The 26,352-nt window shown below is 46.0% G+C and overlaps 1 protein-coding gene across 1 annotated transcript in view; it reads left to right on the top strand.

The window, feature by feature from the left end:
- The window catches only part of SEZ6L2 (seizure related 6 homolog like 2), a 73,243-nt gene that overhangs the window by 23,799 nt on the left and 23,092 nt on the right, over positions 1 to 26,352 (top strand). The window contains exons 9-12 of the mRNA XM_082261240.1: positions 1,541 to 1,679; positions 3,376 to 3,572; positions 4,306 to 4,500; positions 5,449 to 5,640. Of these exons, the coding sequence (XP_082117366.1) occupies positions 1,541 to 1,679; positions 3,376 to 3,572; positions 4,306 to 4,500; positions 5,449 to 5,640 (723 nt within the window). The remainder of the gene's footprint in view (positions 1 to 1,540; positions 1,680 to 3,375; positions 3,573 to 4,305; positions 4,501 to 5,448; positions 5,641 to 26,352) is intronic.

The following is a 26,352-nucleotide window of genomic DNA, read 5'->3' as shown; positions in this document are numbered from 1 at the left end:
AGGGATGGCCCTCACGGGACAGGCCCCAGGACACAGATCTGTACTCACTTTAGGCAGAATCAGATCCTTCCTGGTGTCTCCCTTTTTGTCAGCTTTGCAGGACCTCTGGGTTCAGCTTCTATCTAACTTTCAGGCCCTCAGGTTGACTACCCAAGGCCGCATAGCAGCTTCTACAGAGGAGGGGAAGCTGCCCCCTCCCTCCAGGACCCTGGTCTCCAGCTGAAGACTCTGAGTACATATGCCCTTGGCATTTATACAGTCACCCAGCATGTACCGATGCACTTTCCTCTGCCAATAGCCACTGGGTTGTAACAATGCTTGTGCCCTCACTACTCAGGTTTCCGGCCACTGTCCCTATTGGAATAGTGTGAAACATTCAGACAAGCTGAGCTGCACCTGAGCACCATGAGCAGACCATACCAATAGATCCTGCTCCCTGGTAGGCAGAGAGCACTATTCATTTACCTGGCGATCTTTCTGGTAAGCAGAAAGACCCCAAAACTATATTCTCGTCTGTAATGCACAGTCTTGAGGACATAGTCTAGGATGTACTGTTTGTAATGCACAGTCTATAGGGCACAGTCTAGGATGTACTGTCTATAGTGCACAGTCTAGGATGTACTGTCTATAGTGCACAGTCTATAGGGCACAGTCTAGGATGTACTGTCTCTAATGCACAGTCTTCAGGACATAGTCTAGGATGTACTGTTTGTAATGCGCAGTCTATAGGGCAATGTCTAGGATGTATTGTCTATAGTGCACAGTCTATAGGGCACAGTTTAGGATGTACTGTCTGTAGGGCATGGTCTAGAATGTGTCATCTGTAATGCAATAATGTGAAGTCTTCCATACAGTATACAATGCAGTATTTGGCGTACTGAACTCAATACAGTGAACAGTATACATGGTCTTTCTAATATATAGTGTACAGTACAGTATATGTTGTACAAAGTGCTGTCTACAATACAGTCTACAGTAAAAACAGAGATTACATTATACACTACGTGCCTCCAGTCCAAGGAACATGACAACCTACAGCCCGAAGAATAGTAAAGATAACCTGTCATCACAGAAATACAGGAGTTGCCATTGCTGACTCACATATATAAGGGGTGTCATTTTGATCCTTGGTTTCATTACCTAGAGAGTCACTGACCTTGGAATCTGTGTTGAAAGAAGGCTTTTGTTTGCTTCAGATGGGTTTTTCATTTCTATACAAGTCTATGGGAATGCAAAAGCCATTTGAAGCAGGTCAAATGCAGGTCAGAAGAAGGTCAAATGCACCTATCAATGAATTCTGAATGGCTTTAGAAGCATGTGAAACTGATGCCATCAACTCAAATCCACAAACCCGTCAACACAGGTCCTTATATAGGAATTTACCAGGAAGGTCTAATCACACTTAAACTGCCATTTGGCAGGTCAGTGACTCACAAGATAGTGGCCTCCTAATATAGTCCCCTTAGTAATGGTGTAGGTGACAGGAACCCTACAGCCATCCATGATCTAACCACCATGCTTTTTGTTTCCCATGATATAGCGCTGTGCGGGGGAGAGATCTCTGAGCCTGCTGGGGTAATCCTTTCTCCGGATTGGCCCCAGAATTACGCCAAGGGCCAGGACTGCGTGTGGGGTATCCACGTTCAGGAGGATCGCCGGGTTCTGCTGGAGATAGAAATGTGAGCAGCAAACTTTGTTTTATATATTGTATAGGGAGCCAACAGGTTCTGCTTCTCTTTATGGAGTATAACACCAATCACCTCAATCTCTGCTCCAAAGGGAGGCTCATTGTCTGGGAAACCTATGAAGGACCTGTACAAGAACATACTATACAAATTCCACCCAGATAGCATCTCAAATTAGCATTCTATTGAACCCAGAGCCTCGTGCTGCAAGGAATGAATTTTAACTACTTATCAGCCATATTTAAATATAATACTTTGCTCAACTTCTCAATAGTTTTATGTGCATATGATGAAAGGGGAATCACAGAAATTGATATTTGATATTACTGTTAAAAAGGACCAGTGAACAAGACAGACTTGTACATAGGGCATAAATTAGGGCATAATTTATGATTTTTTAGGTTTCACACATTATCTTGACCTCTGTTAGTATAATCAGCTTAATGTGGACTGCAGCCCTCTGCTGGATGACTTGATTACCAGCTGCACAGTGGCAGTTGATGGAAGGTGTAGGATGCATGACAAAAACAGAAGATTGTGGTTTAACTGCCACTGCCATGGTGAGAGACACACTCAAGACAGGAAAACTATCAATATTATACAAGCTTTCATTCTCTAGCTCTGACTTTCTCAACATTTTACCCCAGAGGAACCCTTAAAATAGTTTTTGAGCCTAAGGGATTCCATGCTAAAAAAAATGAATCTGGGGCCATTGGGAAAATGCCCTTCACATCAGTGGTCAATGGGAAGAATGCCCCCCATCTTACATTGGTGTTCAATGTGAAGAATGCCCTCCCCTACATCGGTGGTCAATGGGAATAATTCCCCCTTACACTGGTGGTTAATATATAGAATGCCCCCCTTACATTAGTGGTCAGTGGGAAGAATGCCCCCTTTACAATGGTGGTTTGTGAGAAGAATGCCCCCCTTACATCGGTGGTCAATGGGAAGAATGCCCCCCTTACATTGGTGGTCAGTGGGAAGACTAACCCTCTTACATTGGTGGTCATTGGGAAGAATGACCCCTTTACATTGGTGGTCTGTGGAAGGAATATCCCCCTACATTGGTGGTCAGTGTGAAAAACATCCCCCTTACATTGGTGGTCAATCGGAAGAATTCCCCCTTACATTGGTTGTCAATGGGAAGAATGCCTTCCTTGACCATTGGTAGTCAGAATACCACCCTTACTGGCTGCTAAAAAACAATTGGCACCATATCACTGCTCTGCCAGGTGGACTTGCCCCTGGAACTATGCAGACACCCCCAAATAGGAGGTCAATCAACCACAGCTCAAAGAACCCCTAGCAACCTCTGGAGGAACCCTGGTTAAAAATAGTTAATCTATCTTAGTCCGGGTTGGCTGTTAAAGCATCATTTTTACCCTACTGAATAGTCACCAGTGCTATAGGGGAACTAAAGGCTACCATGTTGATAGAGACCCGCTGTTTCTATGGAAGGCACCCCTAACAGCTTTTAACGACCAGCCTTGTATATGGAATTCAGCAGTTGAGGGTATTACATTTTGGTACCGCTGAAGGGTCATATGAAAAGTAGTTCAGATACAGAGCTGCATTCCAAAAACAGAGCCATGTCTACAGCTTGGACACCTAAATTTAAAGTACAGGTACATGCACACAATATTATCCAGACGTACAATATTCATACAGTAGACCTCTTCATTCCTTACAGCCTCAACATCCGACGGAGCGATGCCTTGACCGTTTACGATGGTGATGACCTCACAGCACGTGTCTTGGGACAGTACATGGGAGTCCATCAACGCTTCAACCTCTTCTCTTCCGCCAACGATGTGACAATCCAGTTCCAGTCTGACCCCAATGACCCGGTATTCAGCCTGAGCCAAGGCTTCATCATCCACTTCAAAGGTAACGGACTCTCCACCAGGTACAAAGGTTATGTGCTCTCTGCAGTCTCTTAAGCACCCATAATGCTCCTGGTGGCCATTGACCATGTGATCATAGGCTTTAGGTCACATGAGAGGGCGGAAAAGCAGACTTTTTGTATTTATGGCAAGAAAGAGAGACTCAAAACAATAGAGTAATTTGACAATGTTGTTATATACCCTATTGATTAATAAAAAGTGATTTTAATGACAGGTTCACTTTAAAAAGTGACTGTTGGCAGTCGTTTTTTTGGGGTGACTGGACAAGAAATTAGATGTGTACTGGTAAACATCTCCTCCTCATCTTAAAGAACCTATGGTAATTGAATTTCCCTTTGTCCTAGTCTTTTTACAATGCATTCTTATGGGTTGTCAGTTAGAGAGAGATAGTCAGAAAGTAAGCATGTACTGCTGGGTTTTCTTAGTAAAATGCCCAGCACCCTCTGCAAGCACAGCACCATAGAAGCCTCCTGTACTGAAGGTTTATTTTCAAAATATTGAAAATAAAGATAAAAAAAGATCAGTTTTCAAACCAACAAACATACAAACATTGTCATTGTTTTTTTCTATGTTACAATAAAACCTTTGCCTACATGTTTTTTACATTTTTTTTGTTATAAAGCTACATTTCATGTATGTTTACTGTTAATTTAGAGTAGGCCATTGCTTTTATTATGAAATAAAGGAGTTCTCCAGATTTTTTTTTCTTTCTCTAGAGGTGCCCCGGAATGACACCTGCTCAGCGTTGCCTGACATTCAGTCTGGCTGGAAGACGTCGTCGCACCCCGATCTCATCCGTGGCACAGTCGTCACCTATCAGTGTGAGCCTGGTTATGACATCATTGGCTCAGACATTCTGACCTGCCAATGGGATTTGTCCTGGAGCAATGCCCCTCCCACCTGCGAGAAGAGTGAGTGAGCACTTTTAGTCAATCCTGTGTGTAGTTACAGCACTTTACCCCCATAGTCCTAAGGGCCTGCTCATAAATGGTTGAAACTGATACATTTCACCTTCTTGCAAGAATGCCCCTTATATTGGTTATCAGTGGGAAGAATGCCCCTTACATTGATGGTCATTGAAAAGGAGGCCCCTTACATTGAGGGTCAGTAGAAAGAATGCCCCCTACATTGGGGGCAATAGGAAGAATGCCCCTTACATTGGTGACTGGTGGGAAAAATGTAAATTATAGTAGCACTCAGCAGGAAGAATGTTCCCTACATTGGTGGGTAATGGGAAAATATCCCTTATATTGTTGGTTAATGGGAAGAATACCCTTGTGTTGATGGTCAGTGGGAAAAATGCTCCTTACATTAGTGGTCTTCCGGATGAATGTTCCTTACATTGATGGCCAGCTGGAAGAATGTCCCTTACATTTGTAATGTAGTCAGTGGGAAGAACATATAATATTAGCTGTCAGTGGGAAGAATGCCCCTTATATTAGTGGTCAGTGGTGCCGCTCACACTGGTGGTTAGTAGTAAGAAAGCCCCAAACATTGGTGATTAGTGGGAAGAATGTTCCTTACATTGGTAGTCAGTGAGAAAATTCCCTTTACATTGGTGATCAGAGGGAAGAATGCTCCTTACATTGGTGATCAGGGGGAGGAACGTTCCTTACATTGTTGGTCATTGGGAAAATACCCCTTACATTGAGGGTCGGGGGAAGAATGCTCCTTACATTAGTGATCAGGGGTAAAAATGTTTCTTATGTTGCTGGTCAGTGGCAAAATACCCCTTACATTGAGGGTCGGGGAAGAATGCTCCTTACATTGGTGATCAGGGGGAAGAATGTCTGTTACATTGGTGGATATATACGTGACATCCATACTACTAGGTCAATATTCCCTATTGTTTTCTCTAGTTCTAAACTGTGCCGACCCCGGAGAGATCGCGAATGGCATCCGCAGGGCGTTTGATCCACGGTTTCCTATTGGCTCTCATGTCCATTATTCCTGCAACGAGGGCTACACGCTGGAGGGCAGCGAGATACTCACTTGTTACAACAGAGATACCGGAACCCCCAAATGGAGCGACCGCATCCCCAAATGTGTCTGTGAGTAACACCTCCATTATTCAGCATGATCTTCGTCCTGTTTCTTTGTTTTCCCATTGGTGGCATGTTGAGGCAGTTATTTAAATTGTTGGGTTGTATGATGTATAATGAAGATCTGTTTTCACTCTGTGAAAGTGCGGTAAACTTTTTGGTGCAATCTCATTCTACTTTCCTACATCTCTTGGAAACTTCAGTTGTAAAGTATTGCCATCAGTATACCCAACTCCACCCAATTACCGCTACCGTTACAATGCCAGGTGATGATGTCACATTACTCGATGAGTAGTCAGTGATATAGAATTAATAAATCATTGGGGAAACCTTTTGTTTCTGAGTGAGATAAGAAAAAATGGCTGGAACCCACCCAAAAATTGAAATATTGGATTTGGCCTTTAGGCATTCTAATTTGAATAATCGGGAAGTAAAGCCTTCAAAACATTGGTCTTTCTACAAGGAGGCGTTTCGGCACAACAGGGTTAGAACTCCTAAATGGCAAAGTTTGAGTACACCTTTCATGAAAGAAACATGAAGGATGCCATAGTTGACCATTTCTAAACATGCTACTTTCCTGGCTGTCATGCTGGCGCTCTGTCTTTAGTACTTTAAAGAGGCTCTGTCATTATTCTCCATTCATGAGAAAGTGCGGAGTCTTATAAACGTCCACCAGCCAACCAACTGATACTTACCTTTACCTTGCTACCCTATCAATGCATTGCTCTGTGCCAATTTCTCCGGTGTTTCTGGCAATGGGGAAGCATTCCATCTCCTCCCATAATGCAGTGCTCAGGCGAAAGCAGCCAGTCTCTATGCCTGAACTGTATCACACAAGGAGGATAGCACCCAAGCTTACACGGGATTCACCTTCCAGCTTTAATGAAGCAGTGGTGGATTGCCGGAAACATGAGTAAAGTAGTTCAGGGTCGGCTTTCAAGAGACTCTGTGACCTTGCCCTGAGCAGGCAAAATGACAAAGTCTGTTTTACCCCTCCCTGCCCAGTCCCTGCATCCCTTTAACAGGGTCTTTATGGTGGAGAATGAGAAGAATTGGTCGTTCATGTGACCATTTGGGTGTCACAGTGGTCACATGATCAGGAGCCAGTCCTGCCAGCTACCAATCATTAGCAGAGACTGAGAACTGTTTTTGACAGCTCAGACACTGTGTTGGGAGTGTGCAGTGAGCATGCACAAAAAGCTTTTCCACCAATAAATGCATATGTACAGGGTGTGGGCATTAAAGCCCACCCTCTTTGCTGCTGCACATATGCAGGCAAGAGGTTAAAGTGTAAGTTTGGGCTAAAAACATATTCAGTATTGGGTCAGAGTCTGAGAAACTCCAAACTGCAGCTCTTGTCCGGTCTGCAGTGGTCAGGACCTACCAAGAGTGATCCAAGGAAGGAAAACTGGTGAACTGGCGACAGGGTCATGGGCAGCCAAGGCTTATTGATGCATGTGGGGCGCGAAGACTGGCCCGTGTAGTCCAATCCAACTGAAGAGCTACTGGAGCTCAATTTGCTGAAAAAGTTAATGCTGGTTCTGATAGAAAGGTGTCAGAACATACAGTACATCGCAGTTTGTTGTGTATGGGGCTGCGTAACTGCAGACTGGTCAGAGTGTCCATGCTGACTTGTGTCCACAGCCAAAAGCACCTACAATGGGCTTAATACACTTTCTATCCAAGAGTGACAACACTGCTCCCCCATAGACACAGCACAGTGAGTGTTGTCACCCTAGGACAGGAAGCAACATAAGTTCACATTTGTATACCTGCTCCAGGTCAGTGAATCGGAAAGTATTGAAGCCACAGGATCCATATTACACCCAGGAAGCTAGCATTTGCAGAAGACAACCACCCTATAATTCTCTCATGATGAACTTCCTATTTCATATTTAATATTACACTTTGGGATGACAAGTCAGAGGTGTGATTTGGCGAAGCGACTTGTGAGATCTCACAGCTCAGAGCGATGCCGGTACTGCGGCGGGAGGTGTCGGAGGTTTGGGACAGCTGTTGGCATCGATGTGCGACAAAGGGGTGCAAGCTGTGTTTACAGCAATATCCTTATGTAAGGGTGTTGTAAAAGTTGTGAGTAGCTGGAAGGGCTTTATAACTCGAAACAAAAGGTCATGTGAATTTGTATACCGAGGAAGAGTCCATGAAGTAATATCATTTTTTTTTTGTTAGTGTTCTTGTGTTCTTATATACTTATCAATAGATTGACATAGGATTCAGTGAGAGAGGACAAAAATGGCAACTGTATTTTTTTTTGCCAAGGGTAGCCATAATGTGATTGTAAACCCTTACATATAGCCAATGAAGTGACTGGCCTTAGGTGATGCACAGAGATGAAACAAATCCACCTACATACGTTGTACCTGTTTATTTGCAGTCTTCTCTTCTCTACATCTGTTCAGAATTTATAAAGCTTGTCTGAGCTGGCAAAAAAGGGGTGGAGAGCTGAAATATACTCTATAGGGCTCTGAGAGAGTGAAGAGAGCTCTGACAGCTGATTGGAGGAAAGGGACCCCCCCACCCCCTACACACACACACACACACACACACAGGGCTGCTGTTAGAAATCGCGGGACCCCGTACAGACTACTTGGCAGGGCCCCCCCCAAGAAAATATTAAAGATATATTTAGCTAAAATTACAACAAAATCACTATTAGCAGACACAAATATAACATAATTCCTGCTAAATCTAGAAAAAAAACGATGATGAATAAAAATGAAGATGAGATGAGAAAAATATACAGGCTGGGCAGTTGGAGCTCAGTGATCAGAGAGACAGAGGAAGAGAAACAAAGTTACAAATAAACTCCCAAGCAGAGATAACATTAGAGCCAGTGCTAGGAGGGGGGCCCACACAGGGAGGTTGATTAGTCAGAGACGACTGTCTCTTTCTCATCAGATAAAAGCTGATAGCAAGGAGAGGGACAGAGATCAGATTCAGGTGCTGGAGGAAGATTTCTGTATTTGTTGTCCATCACTAATCCCCCTCCCTGTGTGGGCCCCCCTGTGTGCTCGGGCCCCCTACAAGAGGGCTGGTGGTCCCCCCTATCAGCGGCCCTGCACACACACACACTTCACACAGTAGCACACAGGAAACAGAGCTGATGGTGTCAATCAGCTAATGATCCCTTACCCTGTCACCATTTTTCTCTTGGTGTCCTAAAAACTTGTCAGAAGTGACTCATGCTAATAGAAGAGGAACAAAGCAAGTCTGATGTTTATAACCACTTTAAAGTGGACTTTAACATGAATACAGTCTTAGCAAAAGGGAAAAGATTTTTGCGCTTAGGAACACTAAATCAATGTAAAATAAGGCAGCCAACGGGGTAGGTAGATTACACACCTCAGAACAGAATATAAAGGATAAAATGTAGCGCCAATACAAAGGTAAACATTAAAACTCATCTACCAATTAAGGGAGACTAAACATAAAAATAAAGTCCATATAAAAGTGGAGAGGAGACGTCCAACACCAATGTGAGAAGGCAACTGGCACACAGCAGTCACCCTGTGAAAGTTCAAGCAGCTTACCGGACAAAAAAGACCTTTAAAGTGGTCATATAAGGCAGGGATGACACATAATCAGCAGTATCAGGCAGCAGATGGACAAACGGATCCCGGCTAGCATTGCAGATGAATCAACAAACATGCATAACCCCCATTGAAGTAGCCATGTGAGGCAATGGCATCAGATGATCAGGGATGGCAGGCAGCAAACAGGCTAACGGATCCCAATACGTATGTTGAATGGATAACCTCAGGATGAAATGAAGGTCAATAATGTAGTACGTCTTAAACACTGATAGGCATTTATTAATAATGATAAGGGTACACTCACATATTCCAAATAGAAAGCCGGCATAGATAAAATCAAATAAACCGTGGTACTGGCGTGCTAGCGTCCATTAGAGGTAACGCCTTGCACGTTTCGTCATCAAATTGACGTCATAATGAATACAGTCTTGACATGTCACAATCTACAGCAACAGTATCATTATTTTAGAAAAGCTCTACCTTTTACCTACAAAAAGACACCTGGAGCTCCAGACAGTGGCTTTGTTTATGCTCAAATGATGTCACCAGTCTGCTGCAGGAAGGAGGAAGCATTTCCTCAGTTTCCCAGTGATTAAAAAAGTAATATACAGTTACAATAAAAGCATGTCAATTATTTTATTAACCAAAAGAAATGCTGTTTGTCAGTGCTGTGTTGCATCTTTAGTCAGTGGCGTAGCAAAGGTGGCCAGCACCTGGGGCAAGTTAAGTTGTGAACCCCTCTAACCCGTGGACTGTTAGCACTCCCTGAGTTTCTTCCACCATTATATATATGTAGCAATATTTCCAGGCCTTGGGTCTGCCATCAGTACCGGTAACACTTCCAACACATTTGAGTTGTGAACCCAGGTGTGAAAACTGAGACAATGACCATTCCGGCATCTTTGGTTTGGTTTGTTTTATTGTATTAGGGGATGAGAGAAGGGAATAAGTGGGATACTCCTCTGGCTCAACTAGGTACACTTTGGGACACTTGAAGAAAAATGCCTCTTGGGGCTGTCTTCTTGATGCCAGCTGAATGCCGACCAGTGCTTCCTGACGCCTAAAGATACTGTAGTACTGAAACTGTGCTGGACCCTCGACTTTAACTCAAAAGATCCAGGACTGTAGAACATTTGACTCCTGACACTCTGTTTTAGCTCAAAAGTCACTGAACAGCTCTCTCCATCCCTGCACTAGCCGAGGTAGCTCTGTGTAGATACTTGTGCTGCTGCAACTCTTAACCTTGTACACTTCCCACTGTACACTGACTCTTCAGGGCCCAAACTACAGGCGCCCCCTTTCACACTTCAGGGTCCTCTACCTGGGTACCCCCTCTAATACTTCAGGGTCCTCTGACTAGGCACCCCCTTTAACCGCTAGCTGACTCCTGGATCCCTAGAACCTTCTCCAGAGTGGTCCCCTCTGACACTAGGCAGACCCCCAGGGGCAATCCACAGTACTCACGACCTTTGTAGGCTTTCCTGGAACTGGACCCCTCTCGCTCTCCGTTGGTTCTCGGCACACCGGATCCCCCTCTGCAGCTCAGCTCCACACTCTCTGGATTCCCAGGCCGCCACCCCGGACACCCGCTTCCTCTAACAGGAGGAGAGACAGCCGTACTCTCCCTCCTGGGACTCTGCTTCCCGCCAAGGACGCTGCATCATGCGTTTCCTTCAAACTTATACCCACTCCCAGAATCCTCTGCGGCAGAATCTGCCTTCTGGGGTAGATACAAGCCTGACTGAGCCACTGATTGGGTTTCCTCCACTGCCCTATGAGAATCCTCTAACAGAGCCAGTGGGGAGACTTCCCCTCTCAGTAACCTCACCTGGGAGACATGACAGTCCAGCTTAAATCATGGCCCTGCTGTTAAACAGCCAAGGCCCACTATACTTTACCTAGCACCTACCTGTAGGGTGCTACATATATATATATATATATATATATATATATATATATATATATATATATATATATATATATATATATATACAGTGCCTTGCTTAAGTATTCGGCCCCCTTGTACTTTTCCACCTTTTGCCACATTTCAGGCTTCAAACATAAAGATATAAAACTGTAATTTTTTGTGAAGAATCAACAACAGGTGGGACACAATCATGAAGTGGAACGAAATTTATTGTATATTTCAAACTTTGTTAACAAATGAAAAACTGAAAAATTGGGCGTGCAAAATTATTCAGCCCCTTTACTTTCAGTGCAGCAAACTCTCTCCAGAAGTTCAGTGAGGATCTCTGAATGATCCAATGTTGACCTAAATGACTAATGATGATAAATAGAATCCACCTGTGTGTAATCAAGTCTCTGTATAAATGCACCTGCACTGTGATAGTCTCAGAGGTCCGTTTAAAGCACAAAGAGCATCATGAAGAACAAGGAACACACCAGGCAGGTCCGAGATACTGTTGTGGACAAGCTTTAAACACCTCAAAGGAGCACTGTGCAAGCGATAATATTGAAATGGAAGGAGTATCAGACCACTGCAAATCTAGGAAGACCTGGCCGTCCCTCTAAACTTTCAGCTCATACAAGGAGAAGACTGATCAGAGATGCAGCCGCCAAGAGGCCCATGATCACTCTGGATGAACTGCAGAGATCTACAGCTGAGGTGGGAGACTCTGTCCATAGGACAACAATCAGTCGTATACTGCACAAATCTGGCCTTTATGGAAGAGTGGCAAGAAGAAAGCCATTTCTTAAAGATATCCATAAAAAGTGTCATTTAAAGTTTGCCACAAGCCACCTGGGAGACACCAAACATGTGGAAGAAGGTGCTCTGGTCAGATGAAACTAAAATCGAACTTTTTGGCAACTATGCAAAACTTTATGTTTGGCGTAAAAGCAACACAGCTCATCACCCTGAACACACCATCCCCACTGTCAAACATGGTGGTGGCAGCATCATGGTTTGGGCCTGCTTTTCTTCAGCAGGGACAGGGAAGATGGTTAAAATTGATGGGAAGGTGGATGGAGCCAAATACAGGAGTCTGAAAAAGACCTGAGACTGGGACGGAGATTTGTCTTCCAACAAGACAATGATCCAAAACATAAAGCAAAATCTACAATGGAATGGTTCACAAATAAACATATCCAGGTGTTAGAATGGCCAAGTCAAAGTCCAGACCTGAATCCAATCGAGAATCCGTGGAAAGAACTGAAAACTGCTGTTCACAAACGGTCTCCATCCAACCTCACTGAGCTTGAGCTGTTTTGCAAGGAGTAATGGGCAAAAATTTCAGTCTCTCGATGTGCAAAACTGATAGAGACATACCCCAAGCGACTTACAGCTGTAATCGCAGCAAAAGGTGGCGCTACAAAGTATTAACTTAAGGGGGCTGAATAATTTTGCACGCCCAATTTTTCAGTTTTTTATTTGTTAAAAAAGTTTGAAATATCCAATAAATTTCGTTCCACTTCATGATTGTGTCCCACTTGTTATTGATTCTTCACAAAAAAATTAAAAAATTACAGTTTTATATCTTTATGTTTGAAGCCTGAAATGTGGCAAAAGGTCAAAGTTCAAGGGGGGCGAATACTTTCGCAAGGCACTGTGTGTGTATATATATATATATATATATATATATATATATATATATATATATATATTATATATGTGTGTATATATGTATATGTGTGTGTGTGTGTGTATATATATATATATATATATATATATATAGAAGAGGAAAATCTCTGCTCTACCTGAATTCCCGTGTACCTGGCTTTCTCATCCACTCCACCGTCTCAATGTGAACCCCCACTCCCTTTACCTCCTCATTGTGCCCCCCAACTTCATACACCCCCCCCCCATTCTGTAACCCAGTCCCTCCACCCATTAGTTGTACACCCCAACTCCATATAACCCCCCTTCCACCTCAGGCTGGCATTTGAAAAGAGAAGAGAGATCAGAGCCTTCCTCAACTGTGCCAAGTAGCACCCTGCCACACACTCAGCACTTCTCGCTCTCCTCAGCTCTGGCTATTCCAACCTAGAACCGCCCAGCTGGACCTGAATCTGGGACTAGAGAGGACCAGCATGGGAGCATGCAATGTCCGATCTCCTAACTACCCCCCCCCCGAATCCTAACTAATTTTGCACCCCTAAGAATTTTGTGCCCAGGTGACCACCCAATGCCCCTATCCATGCTAGGCTACCGTCTTTGGTGTTCTTTTCAGGAAGGAAAATTCACCTTCCATTGGGATGAATGATGCACAGCGCAACCTCACCGCATGAGTTCTGTATGTAGCCTATCTCTCTAAGAAAACAATGTTATTTATTTTCTTTGATTCCTTAGTAATTAAAAGAAAATTCCTTTCCTTTCCATTTACTGGCAGTATTTATTTTATTTGTCAGACGTTTCAAATGGCTTCCATTTACTGTTCACATGCCCTACTACTTCAGCACTTTAGTTGCTGCTGGTGTCTGTGCACTCTTCCCTGATACATTAATCATAGCCCATCTTACATAATTTATATTCCATTTTAGATTTTATTGTGCGTCTCCCAGTCTTGTTAGGAGATATAACAATAGTGCCACCTAGAGGTGCAATGTTGTGGAGCAGAATGTCGCCGATAAAGTAGCTGATGCTGTCTTTTTGCCTTCTGTATTTCACTTCTTTTGGGCAGGCCTTGTGGCTATTCCATTGGTAATCTTTATTCCCGCCACAAGGCCTGCACTTGGCACCTTTTATTTATGTTTGCTCCTATTTATTATTGGCACTTGCACTGCATGTGTGGTTTGTAGTTTTTTCTAACAGAGATGAATGGTGCAGGATACTGGGACCTGCCCTGATGTCAGAGAGAGGATCTGTGGCCCTTGTGTTGGCTTCAGCTGGTCTCTTAGGAGTGGTGTCCACCTGGTTTCAGCCTAGGTAGACCGTAGAGTGCCTTGCCTTTGTCTGGAGGCCTGCATCCTAAGGGCTTAGTTGAGGCCCTTCCTCTTCGGAGGATGGACCTTTTGCAGTACTTCGGTGTACTTTTACATAGTTACATAGTAGTTGAGGTTGAATAAAGACAACAGTCCATCCAGGTCAACCTGTGTAGGTGTGTGTGGATGTAATCATTTCCCATACCCCCGAATGTTTTGATCTTGGAGATGTACGTCCAAGAGTCTTTTAAAAGTAGCCATACTGCCCGCAGTTACCACCATATGTGGAAGAGAGTTCCACAATCTTATTGACCTTACTGTAAAAAACTCCTTTGCGTAGCCTGAGGTTAAATCGCTTCTCCTCTATTCGCATTGTATGGCTTTGTGTCCTCTTACATTCCTTGCGAATTAATAGTTTTTTTTCTATGCTGAGATCACCATTGAGGTATTTGTAAATCGCTATCATGTCCCCTCTCAGGCGTTTCTTCTCCAGGGAGAATAGATCAAGCGCTTGTAAACGCTCCTCATGATTTAGGGGATTGGAGGACCTAAATCATGAGGAGCGTTTACTAGCTTAGTTGCCCTTCTTTGGACTCTTTCCAATTCCAGCACATCCTTTCTGAGGATCGGTGACCAGAACTGGACAGAGTACTCCAGATGTGGCCGGACCAGAGTTTTTTATTTATATATATATATATATATATATATATATATATATATATATATATATATGAGTAAGTTCCGGTTAAAAGTGGTAAAAGTGTGGACATGGTACAGAAGGTGGTCATAGGCTATGTGGACATGGTACAGGAGGACATGTCAGAGGCTGCGGACATGGTATGGGAGATGCGGGGGCTGTGGGCATGGTACAGGAGATGCAGAGGCTGCGGGCATGGTACAGGAGATGCAGGGGCTGCTGGCATGGTACAAGAGATGTCAGAGGCTATGCGGGCATGGTACAGAAGATGCAGAGGCTGCGGGCATGGTACAGGAGATGTAAGAGCCTGTGTGGGCATGGTACAGGAGATGCAGAGGCAGCCGGCATGGTACAGGAGATGCAGAGGCTGCGGGCATGGTACAGGACATGTCAGAAGCTGTGCGGGCATGGTACAGGAGATGTCAGAGGCTGTGCTGGCACGGTACAGAAGATGCAGTGGCTGCAGGCATGGTACAGAAGATGCAGAGGCTGCGGGCATAGTACAGGAGATGTAAGAGCCTGTGTGGGCATGGTACAGGAGATGCAGAGGCTGCCGGCATGGTACAGGAGATGCAGAGGCTGCGGGCATGGTACAGAAGATGCAGTGGCTGCAGGCATGGTACAGGAGATGCAGAGGCTGCGGGCATGGTACAGGAGATGTCAGAGACTGTGCGGGCATGGTACAGGAGATGCAGGGGCTGCGGGCATAGCACAGGAGATGTCAGAAGCTGGGCAGGCATGGTACAGGAGATGCAGAGGCTGCAGGCATGGTATAGGAGAAGCAGAGGCTGTGGGCATAGTACAGGAGATGCAGGGGCTGCGAGCATGGAACAGGAGATGTCAGAGGCTGTGCGGGCATGGTACAGGAGATGCAGAGGCTGCGGGCATGGTACAGGGGATGTCAGAGGCTGTGCGGGCATGGTACAAAAGATGCAGAGGCTGCGGCCATGGTACAGGAGATGTCAGAGGCTATGCGGGCATGGTACAGGAGATGCAGGGGCTGCGGGCATGGTACAGGAGATGCCAGAGGCTGCAGGCATGGTACAGAAAATGCAGGGGCTGTGGGCATGGTACAGGAGATGTCAGGGGCTGCGAGCATGGTACAGGAGATGCAGGAGCTGCAGGCATGGTACAGGAGATGTCAGAGGTTGTGCGGGCATGGTACAGGAGGACATGTCAGAGGCTGCGGGCATGGTACAGGAGATGCAGAGGCTGCGAGCATGGTACAGGAGATGCAGGGACTGCGGGCATGGTACAGGAGATGCAGAGGCTGAGGACATTGTACAGGAGAGGTAGAGGCTGCAAATGTTGTACAGGAAATGCAGAGGCTACGGGCATGGTACAGGAGATGCAGATGCTTCAGACATGGTACAGGAGATGCAGAGGCTGCGGACATGGTACAGGAGAGGCTGCAGATGTGGTACAGGAAATGCAGAGGCTGCGGACATGGTACAGGAGATGCAGAGGCTGCAGGCATGGTATAGGAGAAGCAGAGGCTGTGGGCATAGTACAGGAGATGCAGGGGCTGCGAGCATGGAACAGGAGATGTCAGAGGCTGTGCGGGCATGGTACAGGAGATGCAGAGGCTGCGGGCATGGTACAGGGGATGTCAGAGGCTGTGCGGGCATGGTACAAAAGATGCAGAGGCTGCGGCCATGGTACAGGAGATGTCAGAGGCTATGCGGGCATGGTACAGGAGATGCAGGGGCTGCGGGCATGGTACAGGAGATGCCAGAGGCTGCAGGCATGGTACAGAAAATGCAGGGGCTGTGGGCATGGTACAGGAGATGTCAGGGGCTGCGAGCATGGTACAGGAGATGCAGGAGCTGCAGGCATGGTACAGGAGATGTCAGAGGTTGTGCGGGCATGGTACAGGAGGACATGTCAGAGGCTGCGGGCATGGTACAGGAGATGCAGAGGCTGCGAGCATGGTACAGGAGATGCAGGGACTGCGGGCATGGTACAGGAGATGCAGAGGCTGAGGACATTGTACAGGAGAGGTAGAGGCTGCAAATGTTGTACAGGAAATGCAGAGGCTACGGGCATGGTACAGGAGATGCAGATGCTTCAGACATGGTACAGGAGATGCAGAGGCTGCGGACATGGTACAGGAGAGGCTGCAGATGTGGTACAGGAAATGCAGAGGCTGCGGACATGGTACAGGAGAGGCAGAGGCTGCGGACATGGTACAGGAGAGGCAGAGGCTGCGGACATGGTACAGGAGAGGCAGAGGCTGCAGACATGGTACATGGTACAGGAGAGGCAGAGGCTGCGGACATGGTACAGGAGAGGCAGAGACTGTGGACATGGTACAGGAGAGGCAGAGGCTGCGGGCATGGTACAAGCAAGGCAGAGGCTTCAGACATGGTACAGGAGAGGCAGAGGCTGCGGACATGGTACAGGAGATGCAGAGGCTGCGGATATGGTACAGAAGAAGCAGAGGCTGCAGACATGATACAGGAGATGTCAGAGGCTACTGACATAGTACAGGGGATTCAAAGGCTGTTGACATGGTACAGGAGAGGCAGAGGCTGTGGACATGGTACAAGAGATGCAGAGGCTGCGGACATTTACACCCTTGCCAATAAGTCTCACACATAGTGTAACCCAATACTCAGGAGAAGCAGCAGAATGTATTTTGGGGCACAGGAGGACATGTCAGAGGCTGCAGACATGGTACAGGAGATGCAGGGGCTGTGGCCATGGTACAGGAGATGCAAAGGCTGTGGACATGGTACAGGAGATGCAGAGGCTGCAGGCATGGTACAGAAGATGCAGAGGCTGTGGTCATGGTACAGGAGAGGCAGAGGCTACAGGCATGGTACAGGAGATGCAGAGGATGCGGGCATGGTACAGGAGATGCAGAGGCTGCGGGCATGGTACAGGAGATCCAGGGGTTGCGGAGGGGTCTTAGTTACCATTCTGTGAGGTGCCTTACATTTAAAAATGGGGTCGCCCGGCGCCATCACATCACTGCACATGAGACATCTGCCTGAGAATGGCCTGAGCGTGTACGCGGTTTCTAGAGAGGCGGCAGTGGCGCATGCACAGTTGACATGTTGGGCTGGCCGCAGCCATTTTTTTCTGGATGCCGCTGCCTTTCAAGCAGCCCCAGGGCAGGGAGACTTGCCGGCCTACTGGCAATTTTCCCAGTATCCCGGTAGGCCAGTCTGGCCCTGATTATGGTGTGGGGTTGTTTTTCAGGGGTTGGGCTTGTCCCCTTAGTTCCAGTGAAGGGAACTCTTAAGGTGTCAGCATACCAAGACATTTTGGACAGTTTCATGCTCCCAACTTTGTGAGGACAGTTTGGGGATGGCCCCTTCCTGTTCCAACATGACTGCACACCAGCACACAAAGCAAGATCCATAAAGACATGGATGAAAGTGCAAAGAGGTTGCCGCGGTGCTACCTATAGGTGACAGAGTGTCAACTAGAACAATATGTGCTTCAAAGTGATTAAGTTCAGAATCAGTGCATTATAATAAATAAAATAAGTGCACAAATAAATATTATCCCACTTGGGAAAAAATAAATCCAGCTGTGTATAGTGACCAGCGTGCAAAGGTGCTCATGTGCAAATAAATGAATCAACAAAAGTGAGAAAAAAAGGAGGTGATAATTTATTCCAAAAATTAAATACAGTGCAAGGTATACTAAAACATCAGTGTTTACTGACGATAAAACCTGGTAAAGTAGTGTTAATAAAATAAGATAAGGGAATTCTTATAAAGTGCAAATAAATAAGAAGTGGCAAGAATTTCCCAATGTGTTGAAGAAAAGGTTGCATCCACCTGTGTGACCACTAGGTGTCGCAACTTGTAGACAACCTGTTTTCAGTAATCGTAATAGAACGAATCATGCGAGATTCCAGGGGTTCCTTCACTCAGGGGAGCAGGCACACGCCAGTGGATTTCATAGAGAAAAAGAGAGGGGGGGACCCCATTGATGCAGTATACAAAGTAGTAAGAAATTGCGAGCATAAAAACTCACGGTGTAGGCTGTTCGTGATCAGTTCGGTCTCGCCGGGAAGCTTCCGCGTTCCACGGTCGGATGTCCAAAAGCTGGAAGTGACGTATGACGCAATAGACTCCGCCCTACGCGTTTCGTCAGAGGACGTCTGCTGGAGCGAGTTTGGGGTGGAGGAACTTGACTGGCCTGCACAGAGTCCTGACCCTAACATGATAGAACACCCTTAGGATGAATTAGAGCGGAGACTGCAAACCAGGCCTTCTCGTCCAACATCAGTGCCTGACCTCACAAATGCTCTTCTGGAAGAATGGTCAAACATTCCCATAGACACTCCTAAACCTTGTGGACAGCCTTCCCAGAAGAGTTGAAACTGTTATAGCTGCAAAGGGTGGGCCAACTCAATATTGAACCCTAAGGACCAAGACTGGGATGCCATTAAAGTTCATGTGTGTGTAATGACAGAGGCGTCCCAATACTTTTGACAATATAGTGTATAAACATATGGTGGGTGGGAAAGTGATTAAACCTATCAGCACACGTAGGGCCGCGGATAGGGGGTACCACCGGTCCTCTTGTAGGGGTCCGGACAGAAGGAGGATCGGTGGAGCCGAAAACGAACAATGCCCTCTGTGTCACTCACCCAGCAACTGAAAGCCGGTTTCTTCCCTTCTCCCCACTGCCATCTTTCATTTGCTGGGTGAGAGACACAGCGGGCCAGATTTAGGGGATGCAGGTTGTACCGGGATGATGGGTGCAGCTAGAGGCATAACCCCGGTACCGTTGTTTAGAGCCGACAGTCAGCTTTCTTGTAATGACAACCAATGCGGAGCAGCCACTCCATTGTTATTACAAGGAGTAAGAGGGTAGCGTCCCCCCCACTCCCCCCCCCTCCTGCCACTTCCGCGGCTTGCCCGGGTCTCCCATCTCACGGGGAGACCCGAGCGACTAGCTGCTTCCTCCGCCAGCTGGCCAAAGACCCATACAAAGCCGCATTAAGCTCTGATCGGGTCTCCGAAGTAAAAACCCGGAAGGGATGTCATGACATCCCTTCCGGGTACTGGAATCTTTAAGGCACCAGATGTAAAAAAAAAAACAGCATTCAAAACTGCCAAACTTGGCATTTTGAATGCTTTTAAGTGCAGAGGAGCCTCGATCCCTCCATAAAGAGTGCCTGTCACTGCCTATTACTGTCACAAGGGATGTTTACATTGACAGCAATAAAAGTGATCAAAAACATATTTTTTAAATGGACAGTGTAAAAAAAATAAAAAAATAAAATAATTAAGAAAAAAAAACATTTAAAGTGCCCCGTCCCCCGTTAGCTCGCGCACAGAAGTGAACACACCCGCAAGTTGCGCCCGCATATGTAAACGATGTTCAAACCACACATATCAGGTATCGCCATGATCGTTAGAGCGAGAGCAATAATTCTAGCACAAGACCTCCTCTGTAACTCTAAACTGGTAAAAAAGCGTCACCTATCGCGATTTTTAAGTACTGTAGTTTGTCGCTATTCCACGAGCGTGCGCAATTTTAAAGCATGACATGTTGGGTATCAATTTACTTGGCATAACATTATCTTTCACATTATACAAAAAAATTGGGCTAACTTTACTCTTTTGTTTTTTTTTTAATTCATAAAAGTGTGTTTTCTACCAAAAAATTGCATTTGAAAGACTGCTGCGCAAATACCGTGTGATCGCCATTTTATTCTCTAGGGTCTCTGCTAAAAAAATAAAATAAATTATATATATATAGGTATATATAATATAATAAGGTATATATAGATATATATAATATATATAGATATATGCAGGGCTTTTTTTCCTCACAAAATAGGTGCAGGAACCCCTTTCCAAGTCACCCGTTTTCTTGGACCCTAATCACCATTCCATGGTTCTACCCCTTACCTACCTCCCAGTACTGCCCTTTTAGAGAATACAGAACCAAGTATCATTTAGCAGTGTTAAGTAATTTTTGGGGAATATGGTAATGATAACAAGAAAAGCAGTAAAATAGATTCCCTGTAGGCAACAACAATATAGCCCCTCGCCAGCAACAATAGATTCCTCTAACAACGATGGACCACCCGCAACAAACTTTCCCCCCTAGCAAAATAGACTCCCAGCAGCGGCAACAGATCTCCCCGCAGCCAGCAACAATAGATCCCTCCCTTAACAGTAGATCTCTCCCAGCAAGAACTGACCTCCCCAGAAATATAAGACCCACCCCCTGCAACAGTCAGAGTCGGCCTTAGGTGTTCAGGCGCCCTGTGCGAGCTAATCCTGTGGCGCCCCCCGCACATTTTCTTGCACTTTTTTGCACTTTATTTGACTTCTTTTTTATGATCACTAATAACTTAGCCCGCTTACATTAGAGACCCCTCACAGAGCCCCCCTTACATCAAAGACCCTCTTACATTACAGACCCCCACAGAGCCCCCCCTTACATCAGAGACCCCCCCACACAGAGCCCCCCTTACATCAGAGACCCCCCCACAGAGCCCCCCTTTCATCAGAAACCCCCACACAGAGCTCCCCTTACATCAAAGACCCCCCCACAGCTCGCACACCCCAAAGGCCAGCCCTGGCAACAGTAGAGGCCCCACCAGCAACCATAGACCTCCTCAGCAACAACCGAACCCCCTGCAAAAATAGACTGCCTCCAGCTGGAATAAATCCCCCAGCAGCCAGCATTAATAGACCCTGCAGCACACTCCAGCACCCCTTGCCATTACATACAGTCAGTGCTGGAGGTGCCGGAACTGCGTTCCCCCGCGTTCCTGCTGAAAAAAGCCTTGGATATATATATATATATATATATATATATATATATATAATATATACAGATATATAATATATATATATATATATATATGTATATATATATATATGTATATATATATATATATATATATATATATATATATATATATATATATATATATATAGATATAGATATATATATAGATATAGATATAGATATATATCTATATCTATATATATATATAATATTTGCGGGTTCTAAGTAATTTTCTAGCAAAAAAATACTGATTTTAACTTATAAGCAACAAATGTCAGAAAAAGGCTTCAGCTCCAAGGGATTAGATATATTGAGAAAGATACTTACTGTTGAAGAACATGACAGGAGGTGCGAAGAAAGAGTAACCCCTCCGTTCTAATTCACATTTTTTCACATGTCATGTCATGTTCTTGGACAATAAATATCCGTAGGGTATTCCTCGCATTCCCTGCCTTGACATACATTTATGGCGATTGGAATGAAGTGTATCTCCACATTTATTTTTTCTTAAATACTTTCTCCCTCTCCCCTTCCTAACAAAAAAAGAAAGAAAGAATAGGACAAGTCTCTCTTTGCATGATTTAGGAATGCCGTCCTCATCCTCCTCCATAGCTGAATGTCCGTCCTCTTTCGGGTTGAATAGCCGGAAGCATCATTCAACCCACTTTCTGTGAACCCAGGCTGTCAATGGCATACCTACTGGAAGTCATTATCACCCAACCTGGCCACACAGTGTGGAAATCACACATCATTACCTGGGTGACACTCAGCCCATCGTCATTGCCGGAAGAGAAAAAGAAGGACCTGAGATGTGGCCGGGCTGGTCAAAAGACATCAGGATTAAAGGCATATGGGGTTAAAAGAAAAAATGGCAGGGTGGGGGGGGGGTTCATGTAGGGACAGGGGAGGGTGAGAGGAAATGCTGCTGGAGTTCTCCTTTAGGTACCTTTGTGAACATAGGTATGCACAGCCTATTGCATTAGAGTGTGCACCCCAAAGCTCAAGCACGCATGCCTTTCTCTGCAGCCTCAGCTGCACTGGACAGTGAATGAATGGGAAGTGCTCTGTGCTGAGTGGCTTCCTGTTCATTCGCATACTGACACGTGTTTACTATGCTTCAGTTATGAATGAACGCAGTGAGTGTGTTCACTGTGTTCATTTAGAAAAGGAGGGGGCAGGTAAATGACCAGGGGAAGACTGGGCCAGGGGGCAGGGGGGCAATTGCCCCCCTGGGCCGCTCTGATGCCCTGTAAAAAGGCTTCACCTCTTCTGCTACAGACATGCCTAAACGATTCCTGGTGAAGAGAAGAAAAAAGTCCCCACCGCTGACCTACTGAGTGCAGGTTGAAGACAATGACAGAGCCAGTGGTGGCTGGTGCATTGGGGTCGCAGGGGCGCTGCCCCCCCTATCCATGCGTCTGGCCCCCTAATCTACATGCAGGGCGCCGGACGCCTGAATTCTAATGGGGTTTTTTTTTTTTTTTGAAGCACGTGATTAGAGCCAGAGGCTCTTATAGGCTTCAAAAAAGGGTGGGCTTGGGGCGCTATTATCACACGGATCCTCCTCCCAGCCAATCAGGAAGTGGGTCCCGAGACCATTTCCCGATTGGCCGAAAGGAGAGGCCATGCTATTGGGCAAGGAGAAGGAGAAGGGAGGAGACGCAGAGGAAGCAGCCGCCGCCGTCGCTAGGGGATGGGTATGGTGTGCGAGCGAGCTGGTGTGGTCTGGGGGGGGGGGGTATGGTGTTGCCCGTCTGCCGCCCACCCCCCGCCCGGCCCATGGAGCACCAACCACCACTGGACAGAGCGCAAGCCTCCCCCCTGCATGGATGGTGTAAACTGTCTGGGCAGAAGCCGAAAACTCCAATTAATAATTGGAGATTTCCACCACTTGGTGTTTTCACAAAACACCGGCAGCCTATACAGTCCAGCAGATGCTATAATTAGTGCAGATTGTTAGTCTGCCCGCTAGTAACCACAAACATGGCTGCCTCTGAGGTGGCGACAACTAGTGGGCGGACTAACAATCTGCACTAATTATAGCAACTACTAGAGTGTATAGGCTGCCGTTGTGTGAAAACACCAAGTGGTGGAAATCTCCAATTATTCCTGGTCTACACTCACCGCAAGTGACATCGTAGGAGAATTCGGCAAGTTGGAGTTTTCGGCAGGACACCGGTTTAATACCCCACTGTAGACTCTCCTTACCCAGCCAGCCCCAACCAAGCTGTCCCAGCTCCCCCCAACTGCCCCCTGCTGGCCAGGTCGGGAACCGGGATTCAGCTGGTGAGTAGAGAGTACCTGGAGCAGAGCGTCAGCCTGGAATGGGGGTCAGGAGGAGGCCGGGAAGAGGGAGAGTGGGAGGGGGGCTGAGTCATTGTACCATGGGCCTCTGATTTGTACTTGCCCCCTGGGTGAAAGTTGCCAGTCTGCCCCTGTAAAAGTTATTTATTAGCCCCTTTCCCCGACTCTCCATTCTGAAACATTCCCTGCAGCAGCCAGGGGGAGAAGAGAAGGGGTGAAACCAGCAGCACTGCTGGAGGAAAGGAAAAGGTGCAAGATAGGGGGAAGCCTGGACAGTAGGGGAAATCTGTACATAGTGATTAGGGTGTGCCCATGCACACCTGGCACACCCCCTGCCTACGCCTATGTTTGTGAATATAAATAGTGTTGCTCATTACTCATGCCTTCAACATTGCAGAACAAGACAAACTGATTGCAAATATCAATTAGTAGCTATACCATGACCTGGATACAGGAGAATCCTCACAGATATACAAGATTAGGGCTGAGTGACTGGATGCAAAATTGCTGCAAAGTTACAGAAACTCTAAATTGCACTCATCCCTATAGAGGACAGTATAATGTGTCCCATTATTACATTACAGAGGAATACAGTATATAGATACTCAGGCAGTATATGACATCATCAAACAGTACTGGAAATCAAGAGTCACAGATAGTTGTGTCTGTCTAAAGGTCCATACAGGCACCAACTATTGGATGTAGACTGAGCTGGAACTGACAATCCCAATCCCGCTGGTCCAAACCTTCCACCTCCACTCTTTTTCACTGAAGGATACTGGCTGTCCTGTTTAGAATTATCACACCAATTACAAGAATAAAGACCCTTAACTTCTAAAAGTCAAAAGTAGATTTATTGATGTTATCCAATACAGGGATAATCAGGAGCAGACTGGCAACTTTTAGCCCAGGGGGCAAGTACAAACCAGAGGCCCATGGTGCCAGAACTTAGCCCCTCTCTCACTCTCTTTCTTCCGGTCCTCCTCCTGACCCCCCATTCTAAGCTGAAGCCCTGCTCCAAATACTCTTTACTTAACAGCTGAATCCGGGTTCCCGACATGGCCAGCAGGGGGCGCTTGGGGGGAGCTAGGACAGCTCGGTCGGGGCTGCCCGGGGGAGAAGAGTCTCCAGTGGGGCATACTGCTCAGACACAGTTTACACCATCCATGCTTGGGGAGGCCTGCGCTCTGTCCTGGTCTTCAACCCACACTCAGCGGCAGGGACTTTTTACTTCTCTTCACCTGGAATCCTTTAGGCATGTCTGTGGCAGAAGCAGTGTAGCATTTTTACGGGGCATCAGAGCGGCCCAGGGGGCAATTACCCCCCTGCCCCCTGGCCCAGTCCTCCGCTGGGGCTAATCAACCTGCTTCTGTTACCTGTTTGACTCCATTAGGAGCTTAGCCATAGAGACTCCATGACTAGGCTCCTAACGTGTAGGAAGAACAGGTGGATTACTCCTGTACTGGATACCATCAATAAATCTACTTTGGACTTTTAGAAGTTGAGGGTTCCATTCTTGTTTTTGGTGACTGGAGTTCTAGAGATTTCACCTGTATAAACCTGAGCGTAGCTGCTCCACCGCTGCAGTTGCTGACCTCTAACGCATACACGATGCTCCGTCACCACCTGCATTGTCTATTTATAGATGATAACTGATCTTCTCCAGATGGGCCTGCCATCCCTATAACCTTGGAAAAATATGGACACTAAGGATTTTTTTTTTGGCACACATACTCTGCATTATTTCGGTACATTGTAATGTGACTCACATGACTCTTCAGTTAGATTTGGCTCATGGTGTAAGGTTGGGGATAAAGAAAATGATCCATTTACTGTATTTTATGAGCTTTACTTTATATATTCAAGAAGTAAAATGAATGAGCCATATTTTGAATAAGAGCACAGATATTATAGTGTGTATTCCCATGAAGAAATCCTGTCGACCATGCCAAAAAATCATATTTTATATTCCCATGAAGAGATCCTGTCGACCATGCCAAAAAATCATAGTGTATATTCCCATGAAGAGATCCTGGTGACCACTCCAAAAAATCATAGTGTATATTACTATTAGTCTCCATTCATACTACCGCGACTTGTCAGCCTGACAAGTCGCGGTCCGTCGCAGTCCATGCATTGCTACAGGACCCGTTCTAATAGGAGCGACACAAGTCGCTCCGACTTAGAAAAAGGGTCCTGTACTACTTCGGGGCGACTTGCATAGACATTCATTATATGAAGTCCGTGCAAGTCGCGCCGAAGTCGCGGTGCACGCGACTTCACAGGTCGCCCCCGAAGTCGTGCCGCTTCAGTGTGAATGCGGTCTTAGGAGATCCTGCTGACTACGCCAAAAAAATCATAGTGTATATTCCCATGACGAGAACCTTCTGACTGCACCAAAAAAATCATAGTGTATATTGTATTCCCATGAAGAGATCCTGGCAACCATGCCAAAAAATCATAGTGTGTATTCCCATGAAGAGATCCTGGTGACCACGCCAAAAAAATCATAGT

Source organism: Pelophylax lessonae (assembly GCF_965119305.1).
Source record: "Pelophylax lessonae genome assembly, chromosome: 6".
In the NCBI taxonomy this organism is placed as follows: Eukaryota; Metazoa; Chordata; class Amphibia; order Anura; family Ranidae; genus Pelophylax; species Pelophylax lessonae.
The sequence above is the reverse complement of the archived record's forward strand: the minus strand, read 5'-3'. Positions and strand labels throughout refer to the sequence as shown.